This window comes from Ambystoma mexicanum, chromosome 10 (assembly GCF_040938575.1).
Source record: "Ambystoma mexicanum isolate Mex_15411 chromosome 10, UKY_AmexF1_1, whole genome shotgun sequence".
NCBI classification, from domain to species: Eukaryota; Metazoa; Chordata; class Amphibia; order Caudata; family Ambystomatidae; genus Ambystoma; species Ambystoma mexicanum.
Window position 1 is genome coordinate 1,383,193,731 of NC_090932.1, and position 13,269 is coordinate 1,383,206,999.

Consider the following 13,269-nt stretch of genomic DNA (forward strand, 5'->3'; position numbering starts at 1 on the left):
GATTAGGGAACATCCCATTTTGGGGGTATCTGGAACATATGATGTGAAGCATCCAGGATGCGTGGGATAACCTCATGGCCATCACCTATGGGTTGTGTGTGGGTTCCGGGGATAAGGTATGAGATTCCGGACCTAGATAGATACTAGAGATGGTTTGAGGCGGAACTGGCTAGAGTGGCGCAGCTATGGAAGGGTGAAAAATTCATTATGATCCAAGAACTGGAGGAAGCTCTACATATAGGGCCACTGTCAGTATTCTCCTATTTGCAGATTAAAGGGGTTCTTACTGCAGAGAAATGGAAATTACAGATCCAAAATCCTGGACACGCACTTCACCTCCTTATTTGCTTCACTGATTGAAACTACTATGGGTGGAAATAGGGGGCCTCCGGGCCAAATGGGAAAGAAATCTAGGTAGAGAGATAGATGATAGGCTGTGCCACAAGATGGTAGAGCATTTAAAATCTCGATTGCATGCTAGTATAAGCTCCACAGTATTAAACTACTCCACAGATGGCAATATGGCAACATGCTACAGTACGCCTTTCTAGGATGTTTGCTGCGGTCAGTCCACATTGTTGGCACAATTGTGGAGAGCGGGCCACATACTGGCACATGTGGTGGTCATGTGAGAGTGCAGGTGTAGTGGACTGGGGTGCTGGGAGATGAATAAAAGATGTGGAAGGGATATTTCGGCCAATAGACCCCATGCTAGTGCCATTTGGTCTGGAGGATTTCGCTGGGGAGTTGAAGTGTGTGCCGTACATGGCACATTTCCTATTGTTGGCGGCTAGAGCATGCCTCGCAACTCAAAAGAAACGAGAACGACTGCCTGGACTCATGGAAGGTTTGTTTAAGGATAAGGACATATTTGATGGAAAAGATCACAGTGGCCCTGCATGGGGGGGGGGCGCTGATATGGAAATGGGTTGGTTGGGGTTTTGCAATAAGTACATGTGGCTATGAGGGGATTTTCTTTGTGGAGGATGGGCTGGTCTGGGGAGCCTGGACGTAAAAGGAGGTAGAGGTGAGCTCGGTCCCCCTTGTTCATCCCTCTCGAATCAAGGGGTATACTGTCATAGGTGATGGCTTTTAGCCACAAACATTTTGATGGACTTCACACAATGTCTGGTTCCTGTTGGGAGTTGTTTGAGAGGTTGCCGCGCGGAGGGAGGGGTAGGGGTTGAAAACAAAGGAAGATCTAGTGGCACTGGTGCTGGAAAAGAGGTTTAATGTTTATGTTTAAAAATCAACAAAATAGAAATGTACACACAAATTATCCCTTCCGCACCTCACTGTAACGTGATGTGTGCAGATTAAAAACAACAAAGAATTTTGTAAAGGGGGGTGGGGGTGGGGGTGGGTGGGGTCCCCCTGCACTGACAGCCATAGGGACTGATCAGTGCCCCCAAAATAGAGGAGCTAAGCAGGGCAAGTAAAGCAAAAAGATTTTACTTATCTACAAAAAGCAGGTCAGCGTACAGGGTACAAACAATAGCAAAATGTTGGAGGGTTCCATAGATGCCTATGTTGGGAAAGCAGCAAAAAGAAAATCTTTCTCAACAATGCTCAACTGTGGTTAATGGATAATTACCCCTATTAGCACCTCGAAGATTCATATGAGCCAATCATATGGCCAAGAACGCAGGCATTAACGACTGGTATTGGCCACATTCCAAGCCATTTCTCTTGCTTGACACATATTAAACAACTTTCTTTTTCTGGTTTATTATTTCTTAACCTTTCCCTCCTGGGGGAGTGACAGAGCAGGAGGGGCTCCTTGCCACTCCCTTATTCAGATTACTACTGTTTTGCATCCATTTACCTTTCCTATGCCACCATGAAATGTTTTCTTTGCCATTATAGCCATCTTTCACTAGGTTTGCCAACATGATTATCCTTCATCCGTAGACTCCATTATTAGCACTAGCGGGGCAAGCGCACATCCGTGTGGGTTCTCAAGCTGGTGCTTCTTGCCATATATCTCACCAGAGCGAGCTTCACCGACTATAAATGGCAATGGAGACAAAGTCATAGGCCCTTACTGTTGGGTCTCCAGGCGGCTAAGATGATATAGCCCACTGCAAACCTCTAATGTAATCCAGTGCATGGGGGAGGGGGGCAATACTGTTAAATAGATTCCCACTTTCCCTTACCACATGTACCCATTAGAGAAGTTCAATGCCTTGATTACACAAATACCTGTTTTCTCCTTTCTTCTCTAGCAGATTTCAATTCATTTGTCCGCTCTCTGATTGTATCCAAATATGATTCCTTGTTCTCTTTTAGCTCCTTTAATTCAGATTCAAGCAAGTCACGTTCTTCTTGTAAAAGTTTCTGAAGCCGAATACGCCGATGTTCCAAACTTTTTTTCTTCTCCTCCTTTTGCTTCTCCCGATGATAGGCACCCATGCTATCAAAAATACACGAAAGAAGTAAAAATAAATAAAACAATAAAACACATGCTGAAAGAGATCACCAATGGTTTAAAATGGTTTTTCCAGTAATTGATACCGTTTTAAATTTTTGCTGGGAATAAAACAAATTGACGCTCTTTGGAAAGACTATCATTTGGGGTCTGGGTAATAAAACAATTACATTTTCTGCAAAATATAAATCCATTGTTCATAGGTTTAACAATGGGGTAAATTGAATAGCATTAGCAATTCAGAGTCTGCCTACTGCATTTTAAGTGAAGCTCACCAGTACTTATATAATAGTACTTATTAATAGTTTTCAGAACATGTGCTTCTAAATTGGGATATTTAACCAAGATGTTATATTAGAAGGCTTGTATACTGTGCCAAGTGACCACTATAGGAGTCTCAGAGCATCTGGGCTTGTATGCAATTCATTATGGCATATGGTGCCACATCTAGCAGTATCTAGTCCTTGGTCTGTGGGAGGAAAAGGAGCAGAAGAGGGAATAGGTGGCCCAGACAAACATTTGAAGGACTTGTGACAACTCCTTGGATTCGTCACCTCTACCCTTGGGACTAGTGAGATGAGCCTGCTAAAATGTACACCCCCCAGGTCACAGGGTAAGCAGGATTACTCTGAAGGGGACTTCCCCCTTAGGGGACAGAGAAACCTCAGAGAGGGACTTAAGTCACAATACCTTTTCCCCAGAGACTAACCTCTTTTTGAGGTATGCAAGAACTAAGATGTACGAGAACTCTAACAATGGCTGGCTCGGGGCAGGGGGGTGCTGTTGCGCATGATGAAGAGGCCTGAGAGAGGAGCTCTGGTGCCCGGCATCAATACGCGCCTACAATCCTCTATTTAAGGGTGCCTTATGCTGAAAACACGATTCGCCTCATATGCACAACATCTGCACTACTAAACCGCCCCGATTTCACTGTGGTCGGAGGCCCGGGAAGCTTGTTAAATCCCTGAGGGCGCACATATCCCTTGCATATCTACCGGAGCTGAATAGCGCGGCACAGAGGCGGCCCTGGAATCACGACCCCTGCGCAGTAAACAGCAGAAAGGACGCCTGCCCCAGTGGACACAAGACCACTGTACACTCACTGAGTTCAATGCCTCGATTACACAAATACCTGTTTTCTCCTTTCTTCTCAAGCAGATTTCAATTCATTTGTCCGCTCTCCGATTGTATCCAAATATAATTCCTTGTTCTCTTTTAGCTCCTTTAATTTAGTCAGTCGGCCGCCCTCATGCCCCATGCAGCTTACCCCTGTGCTGCACTATGCTGCTACCATCACCCGCCCCTACAGTCTGGGAGATGTGTTGCCCGTCCATACACGGCTACACAGAGAGCCTCTGCGGTGCAGGAGTATGTGGCCACTCCAACTCCTTAAGCTGGAAACCGCACAGTACCTCCTACACCTCCCTTACTCAATGTGCCCGGGCTCGGCTCAGCAAAGCCCACACACTGAGGAACAGAACCAAGTACGGATCGCCATCACCGGTCTCTTGCAAAATATTGCGGGGACCCACGGACCTCTCCTACCTGCGTGAACTACTACTGCACTTGGTCAAAACCATGCACTGCAATCTCTCCCTGCACCCTACGGCTCAAACTCATCCTTGTACAGTAAAACGATGTGTCTACACAAGCAGGGGGAGCATGCACGTTTTGTCACCTTGTTGTGCGCACTCCACTAAACCTTTTTGCTTCCATTAACAACTCAAGGCTGCTGACAGGTGGAGAACGACAACGTGGTGCCTCTGACAGCTGGCACAACCTACCAAGTACAATATCCCCATATGCCACCCCCCACAACCTTTTCAGACTGCCGCCTACCTGCCTCTAGCACCCATGACAAAGTGCACAGGAGGGGGTGTGACCCCCTGACCGGCCCATAGAGTCAGAGCTTGCCCTTGAGTACTTTAAGACAAGATAGCTGCACCTTGAGGTGGAAGGGGTGCAGGATTTCCTACTCCAACACCAATCAATAAGGACAACTCAATGGTTTGGCAAAGGGGAGTCCATTTAATGACAAGTATAGAAAACGAAGAAACATGGAAATCAACAGTGATGCGGTAGCCCATCTCGCTTCAACTCCCAATGATCTTCATTCAAACAGTAACAGTTATACCCAAAATTTGTCATCATGAACGTGTAACACGCATAAGTTTGTCATGCAGTTGGTTGGAAAAGGTAACTTAAGTGTAGGTGCTATATCTGTATATGGTAACGGAGTGTGAGGATTGGTTAACCCTTATCAGGAGAGTGTCTACGCCCTTCCCTCTAACATTACACATGTAGAGGTCACTAAGAGTAACGTCTCATTGGTTCTACTAGCTATAGGACCCTAGATTATTTGGTCCATTGTGATTGGGTTGGCTACAACACCAGGCATAAATCTCCACTTTAATTAGCAGCATGCAGAATGGTCACCCAGATGCAGGATGCCCCAAGATTCACCCAGCCTCCCTTCCATCAATAAGTACTTTATTGCTATGTGTCAATTAGTTGGCTGTGGTTGGCCTCGAAACTGTAGCTTATTGTCAGGAAAAGTTATGATATCTTCTGGTTTTGGGTGACATCAGACGTTGGTACCTTTTCGCGCTTGGCGGGTCATGTATTAGTACACCGTGAATCGGCTTTGTTTTCCTTCTATTTGTGCACTAAATTTGCATTTCGGCCTGCCACCTGCCTGGGCCTCCTTATCTCGACTTTCACGGGGCAGGCTGCTCTGTTCTTAAGTTTCGAATCTGAGAAGTTTCTGTCCGTCTCCCCTTCTTGGTTTGACCTCGATTTCCCTGGCACGGCCTGCTCCTTGCCGAGTTTCGATTCTGCCGTCTCTCTTCTCGTTTTAGCTGGAATAACAATCCGGTCCTTTTTGACCCTTTGTAACCTGGGTTAATTCTGCTTTTGTATAACGTGGACGTGCACTTATATAGTGTGCTTCGTTGAGGTCGATATATAGTTGGCACTTGCCGCTCTATTCTCCTTCTAAGCATAGCAAGCCGCACTGTTCTCTTAGATTCTTACGTTTCAAGCATATGTACAGGCGTTAACTGGTTGGATATTTTCATCCTGCTTTACAGTTGGAGTTTCTTTATATTTCAACATCGTCTCTCCTTCTAAGATCATGATGTTCTTATTTAGGACATTTCGGCTTTGTGTCATCTTTTGGTTGTCGTTTCTTTCATCTGTGAGTCTGTCCGGGCCCTTGTGTCGTCACCATTCGTCTTCAATAAAGGCCTTTTGAGTTTCTTCTGGGACATTGTTTAAGCAACCTTCATTTCGTGTCATTTGCTGGTAGGGTTGTCTCAATGGATACCTTACTGTCCATGGTTGTCTGGTTATTGGCACTTCAATAGGTGTTGCTCTTCTGATGGGCACTGGGCAGAGTCCTAATGCGGCTCTCTGCTGGTTTATTTGCTCCATATGTCACATATCCCGGTGTGAACGTTCCTGGTACTTCAAAATGGGTGGCTGGAGTGCAGACCATATTTGGGACCTCCTCTACAAAAGCACTCTATATCCTCAAGGCTGCATCATCATTGCGCGCCCTTGGCCACATAGTATTTCCCACACCCACGCTGCCTTCAAAAGATCACAGTGGGCAAGGCGAGGGCCACTTACTGCAAGGAATGACACCAAGTCCTGGACAATAGCCCTGGTTCCTTTCTCTCTTGTGGTGGGGCTCCAGGTACACTTCCGCCTGCAAGAGGCATCGCTGCAACTGCTGAGACTCAACACAAGACTGCAGGGAACCACCCTGTTCTGGCCTGACGGGTGAGGGGAGTACACAAGCAGTGGTAACAGCGCCCAACCCACAGTCTTATCAATGTGCTGCACTGCATCCTTCACCCCCTCTAATATCCGAGAGTGAAAGCGGAATACCCCTTGCAACCACTACGATCCTGCTGGAGTATAATTTTCATTCATACCAGCTCCAACACCCCCTCCGATTCTTGAATAACCTGCGTGAAGGCTTATTTCCTATACCCACGACAGGGGGCGCTCAGTCATCTCTGCCACCGCATCCAGCAGCAGAAATGTGCATATGCATCTTGCAACAACCAGCTAGTCCAACTACTCCCACACTAATACCGCTACCATCGCTGCCTGGGCCACCTCCCTCCCGGCTACCACGCTACACTTTCACCATCTACATAACCGAGAAATGATGATCAAGGGAGCCGGGAAGAAGCAGAGTTCGATAAATATGTTTGCTAACGCCACACCCAAGGCAGCAGATGGATCTGACGCTGGGGAGGGCATTACCGGCAGAGTATACGAGATAGGCGCACCCAGTGAGCTTAACCGGGTGATGGAGTTCATGCGAGAAGGATTTACCACCATACACACAAAACTGGACAATCTGAGCAGCACAATCAGCTCAATAAAATCCTGGATGGAAAAGTCTGATGCCTGCATAGCGGAAGTGGGGACAAGAATGGGCACGACTGAAGACGAAGTGGCTGCCCTTAGAGCTGATGTCAACTCACTTTTGAAACAGGTATTATCCATCGGCAAAAAGAATGAGGATCTTGAATCCCGATCAAGATGCAACAACCTGCGGATAATAGGGATACCGGAGGGAAACATTGCAGGGTTAATGGAGGAATATGTTGAACACACACTATTCTCCTTGTTGGACGCCCCAAAATGTATCACCACAATTTGCGATAGAGCATGCCCATCGCACACTCACCCCGAGCACTCCACCTCGCCCAATCATAGCCAGAGTACTTAATTATCGAGACAAAGGCACACTGCTGCAGGCGGCAAGAGCAAAGGGTGAGCTACTACTGGGCTGCAACCGGGTACATTTGTATCCTGACTTGTCAATCACTGTTCAGCAGGAACGCAAGACATTCTCTGACACAAAGAAGAGGCTCCACGGCCTTAATGTGAAATATGCAATGCTTTACCCAGCCAAACTAAGAATTGAGCATGGCAACAAAGTGTATTTTTTCACTATACCTGAGAAGGCTATGAGGTTTTTAGATGACCACTTCACTGGCTGACCCCAGATAAAATACTACTTGTATTCCATAGACGACCACTCCCTGAAAAGACTCTGACAGTGAGCAATACCTGTATACCCATCTGCATTTCCCCCGAAGTCACTGTTGACAATTTCACCATTCAGCTACTATATACCCGGCAAGTATGTACCCGAAACCGGTTTTACTTACTATGTAAGCTAGGCTCGGTAGATGCAGACAGCCCCCCATGCAAAGTTGCAAATGTTGTTGGGATGTTGGGGTAGGCACAATCATTCCTCAGATTGCAGGAGGGGTGGGGGTGGGGGTGGGGGGTTGCATGTCAGTTATACAAAAAATGCTTGACAGGATTGTGTTGGTTGATAAAAATGCAGCGCTATATAGTTATAGCTCCAGTGAACAGCCTGAAACTGGCCCCTCTAGACAAAAATGCAGCGCTTACAGCTATATACTGAGCGACACAGGGTGTGCATCCTGCTTCTACAAGAAACACGGATTGGCTGCGAGAGATTCGCCAGAAGCTGGGGTTCACACCAATATTTCACTGCATATTCGACTCAATGTAGGAGTGTTATGACCCTTATTCATAAGTCCATACCATAGGTCCACAAGTGGGTACACATAGATCCACTAAGGCGCTATGTGTTATTGCGGGGTGTGCTGAGAAATCATGAAATAGTTCTATTTAATCTATACGGACCAAACAGACGAGCATGAATTCTACTCAAAGATGTTTTAACAGCTGGCGTTATACTCCCCCCCCCCCCCCCCCACCCCTCCCCATACCAGTATTGTGGGGGTTGGGGGGGAGATTGCAACACAATAGTGTACATAGACTTTGATAGGTCCAGACGTATGCCCGGCAGTTAACTAGCACTGCTCAGACGGGTGTCCAGTCATAATTTCGAAAACATAATTTCGAAAGTCAAAAAAGTCGAATCAAAAATGTCGAAAAAAAAAATGTCGAATTGTTTTTTTTTTTTCGATATTTTTTTTTGGGCTCTAGTTTCTGTGAAAAAAATAGGTAAAAATAAAAAAAAAGGGGAGTTGGGGGGGGGAACCCCCCCATTTCGAAAAAAAAACGTCATTAAAAAAAAATGACATTTTTTTTGACGTTTTTTTTCTCGACTTTTTGACTTTCGAATATTTTGTATTCAAAATTATGTCTATGAACCGCTCAGACGATACGAGAAGGCCTAGCGGACCTCGAAATGTTAGATGCTTGGAGGATGCTTAACCCAACAGCAAGCAAATACTCTCACTACTCCACAGTACACAACTCTCACTCCCGGATATACATGTGGTGGTTATCAGGCGCCCTCATAACCCACCACAGTGACGCGGACATACTGGCTAGGACCTTCTCAGACCATTCCCCTATCACATTGACACCAACACTGGGTGACACATTAGGTACTAAAAGAGTATGGAGATTTAAACCACTGGCATTACTAGATCTCGTCTGAAGTCCAAAATGGTGAGGTGTGTGGATGACTACTTCGAGATAAACACAGGCTCTGTGGGTACAGAGCCGACACTTGGGAAGCTTTCAAGATCTATGCCAGGGACATGGCTCTGGCCACCGAGGCAAGCCTGCTCAGGGCGATACATTCATACTAGTCAAACTAAACTAAAACGGATGGAATTACAGTATGTGTCCACACCTAGTGTCACCGCCTTGGGAGACATGAAGGCTGAATGTCAACAGATATCGAACACACGCTGACAGAGAATTGAAATTTCTGGACAAATACGGTCTTGGCAAGATAGTATGGAGAGGGTGAACGCCCTGGCAGACTACTAGCTAGGATGGTACGGCAAGCCGGGAGAGGCCACCATATCCTATCCGTGCGAGACGAGTCTGGAGCACTGTTCCACACCTCACCCGTTTACGCCACACTATATGGCAACTCTGACACGCCAACCCTTCCCGAGATAGACACAGACAATTTGCCATTATCAATGCTGTACAATGAGCCCCGGGAGATCCTTGATCGACCCATCTCCTCAGACGATATCTCCACTGCCATCAAATCCCATCCACCTGGTGAGGCCCCGGACCGGACAGCCTCATTATACAAGCATTATAAATCCTGCCTTGCTCCTCGATTGACTACCCTATTGTCATGATTACGGGGTTCCCTCGCAAAAGAAATTCCAAGAGTTCCTGGTTGGCCGCTTACAGTTGCTGGTCTAAGAATAGGTAGGTTGACTCTTCCTCATCACCCAACATGGCTGCCTGTAGTTACAACCTCTAGTTGGGCCAGCAGTCTAGTTTTCTGTCACTCGGGAGTATTTAAGCCCCTCCCCTTTGCTCAACGGCGCTTCGCGTCTTCAGCTGTCTCAGCGAACGCTTACCGCGGTTCAGCCCTCTGACAGGAATTCCTCAGCTTCCCTAGTATTCCATAGAAACCCTTTCTGTAGTGCCCTGGAATAGCTAATTCCGTCCAGTCCGCTGTCCCAAGTTGTGAATTCTGTGTAAAGTTGGCGTTCTTCAGTGCGGTGCTGGCGGTTACGCTTTTCCATTTGGCGTTTATTGTGAGGAGAGTTTTCGAGGCGCTCCTCCCAGTTCTGTCGCCCCTTTTATTTTTCACAGCAAGTATCTTTACCTTTTAGTTCTCGCTATAGATTAATGGTTCCAATAGTAGCAACAGCTTTTCACACATTAGTTCTTTCGCACAAGTGAATGTTCAAACCATATTTACCTCACAGAAGTTAAGGGGGTTGTGTGGAGAATTGTTTCTAGGAACAATAGTGTTCGTTTTTTCTGTCGTCATCAGGTACACTAAGTTCACGCATTTTGGAACCAAATATGTTGCGGGTTGTGCACTTCAGTTTTTAGACACATTAGGGTGTTTCTGCTATTAGTGGGTTAGTGACACCATTCCTGTTTGACACGGTTAGGAAGTGTACCCTTTTAGACATTTCTGGAAGTTTTAGGATAATTCTTCTCTTCTCCCGCTACAGTTGTTAGTTCTATTTAGTGGCATTTCCATATTGGGTAGTTTCATTCCTCTCCTCACGTCCCTTCTTCAGAACACGCACCCCTGCGCAGAAGCAGGATGGAGAGCTAACCAAATCACCATCTAAGGTAACCGCAGAATACAGTTTATTTTGAAGGTGATTCTTTTTTCCCCTATTTTAGGAATCACTTAGTTATTGAGTGTGGTAATTGTTTTTCATGTATAGATAGAGAGTCTAATTGGGATAAAGATAACAGCGCACCCTGAGAAGTTTCCGAATATCACGTGGTGTCCCCGAGGAGTCTAAGGTAAGCGTTACACCTATGGGAATAATTCTGCACATTGAAAACAACCCCCCCTAACCCCTACGCCCACGCTACACCAAGCCGTGAGTTCTACTAAAACCCGAAAAACTGGCCAGGCAATGTGAGTCCTACCGTCCCCTCTCCCTCATAAACGGATCTACGTGAACCGACCGCGGCTGATCCCGCGGCCGGAAATAATTTTGCATGTGAAATGTACGAACCTCAAAAGGTTTGTCATTTCCCATGCGAACACACGTTCAAAACCCCTACATACCCACCCACAACATACACCCCACCCACAACAAAAACAAACCCCACTTACCTTCTCTTCACGCTGTGTCCCTACGGCGCCTGTTCCCTTTCACTTCCGTGATCAGGAACCGGCGCCGCAGGGTCCTTTTTTTTTTTCCTTCGGGTGTGCTGCGGGGGTGTCCCCGCAACACCCCGCTCAATATACCACACAGTAAAGTGAGCGGGGTGTTGCGGGGGACACCCCTGCAGTCTTATTTTTATACTTACCTACAATGCTACCACCAAAGGTTTGAACCTTTGGTGCTAGCATTTTTTGGACTTTTTGTACGGTGTGACCTTTTTTTCGGTCTGATCATACAATTCCTCATAAACTCAGAGTTAGGATATTCACCAAAGTACTGGCCCTTAGGCTGGCCCCGTACATGAGACACATTATCCACGCGTTTTCAATATCGTGGTCCAGATAGCCCCAGAAACACAAGCAGTCGATGCAGCTCTTGACATTCGTAAAGCCTTCTATTCAGTATTCTGGCAGTTTATATGGGGAGTATGCATAAATGCAACTCTGGGCATCGATTCATATCATGGGTACAACTGTGACATACATCACCCATTGCTAGAGTTAACATAAATGGGTCACTCTCGGCTTCCATAGACATTTGCAGCGGGACCCGACAGGGGTGCCCATTATCCCCCTTAATATTTGCAATTGTGATGGAACCCCTTGCAGATGTGATTCGGCATAGGCACGTCCAAAGGGGGATCAGACTCTTGGGTGAACCCGAAATGATCTCACTATATGCAGATGACGCACTATTATTTGTGCAAGACCCCACACAGAATCTTGCCCCAATCATGGACGATGGCTGATCCTTCAGGACCCTATCTGGACTTCAGGTCAACCGTGCCAAATATGAACTATTCTCTCTCACTGACGCCACTGCTGCTCCACCTGACCTCACGGGATTCACCGGGACACCCCGGGAAATTAAATACCTAGGGATTGCTGTGGCTCACCACCCAATGCTACTATGGGATATACCTACCCCAACTTACAGCCACATTTCGCGGCTGGGCGAATCTCCCATTCATGATAGCTGGTCGTGTGGCTCTCCTTTAGATGATAACCCTCCCGGAACTATTGTACTACTTTTTGAATATACCAATGTGGCCTGGCACCGCATTCTTTGCGACACTAAAAGTGTTGATTAATAACGTCCTATGGCACACAGAAGCGGTCAGGCTGAAATGGGCTACACTAATGAGATCCTACATACAGGGCAGACTCACTGCCACAGATTTTGAAAAATACTGGATAGCAGCACAGGCATACTACTCAGCCTATTGGTTCAATGTTGAAGCATGTCATCCACATGTTAAAATTGAACTTCACACAGCGGGCACTCGTGAAGTATGCTCACTGATATGATCACCAGTCAGGAAAGACCCTGCAGCTTGTAACCCCATTGCTGTGACAGCACTCTCCACCCCTCCCTGCTATGGAACTTGTACCAGTCATTCCCTAAAATAAATTTAGCAGCTGTACGACAATGGGCGGCTATACAACCATGAGGGAGGTTTACAATATGGGGTCCTTTATCACATTACAAGATCTACCGGCTCCCACAATGAGACTCTCCTTGCGCTGGCTGCAATATGCAGGACTCCGTCACTCTGCTAAAACAACATGGCTGGAATTCCAAACACTGCCCCCTGATGAACCAGTACTGGATATTGTCATGGGGGCACCTCTGCGCACGGCGGAGTATCCAAGCTGTACGACTTGCTGCAATGCTGTGGTAACATACCTCTCACGAAAGTCTGTGAAACCTGGGCCCGTGACCTAGCCATAGATATCATCGAGGAGATGATATCTTAACTCCAGGTTTCGACTAATACAATTCAAGGTAATACACAGGTTGTACTAAACCCCGGCCAGATCGCACCTCTTTATATATATATATATATATATATACACACACACACACACACACACACACCACCCCCCCCCCCCGTGTCCCAGGTGTCATTCTGACGAAATGGGATATCTCCACATGCTATGTAACTGCCTTGAACTAAGGACCTTTTGGGGGGTGGGTGGGAGTGAGTGTGCGATACTATCGCCGCGATATTTGGCTGTGCCATTGAACCCACCCCACTAAACTGCTTATTTCATAGGTTCGAGCAGCTGCAACGCAGCTTTCATAAACTGGTGAGCCTTATTATGCTGTTTGCAATTAGATGTATATTCCTACTATGGCTGCGCCCCACTCCTCCGTCCAAGTCGCAATGGCTACATGCCATCACATGGGCATCCCACC

General features: G+C 46.7%; 1 protein-coding gene across 2 annotated transcripts in view; it reads right to left on the reverse strand.

Moving 5' to 3' along the window:
- TCHP (trichoplein keratin filament binding) overlaps positions 1-13,269 on the reverse strand; it is a 264,855-nt gene that overhangs the window by 207,185 nt on the left and 44,401 nt on the right. For both annotated transcript variants that reach the window (XM_069619404.1, XM_069619405.1), the window contains exon 3: positions 2,203-2,413. In XM_069619404.1, coding sequence (XP_069475505.1) covers positions 2,203-2,413 — 211 coding nt within the window. The remainder of the gene's footprint in view (positions 1-2,202; positions 2,414-13,269) is intronic.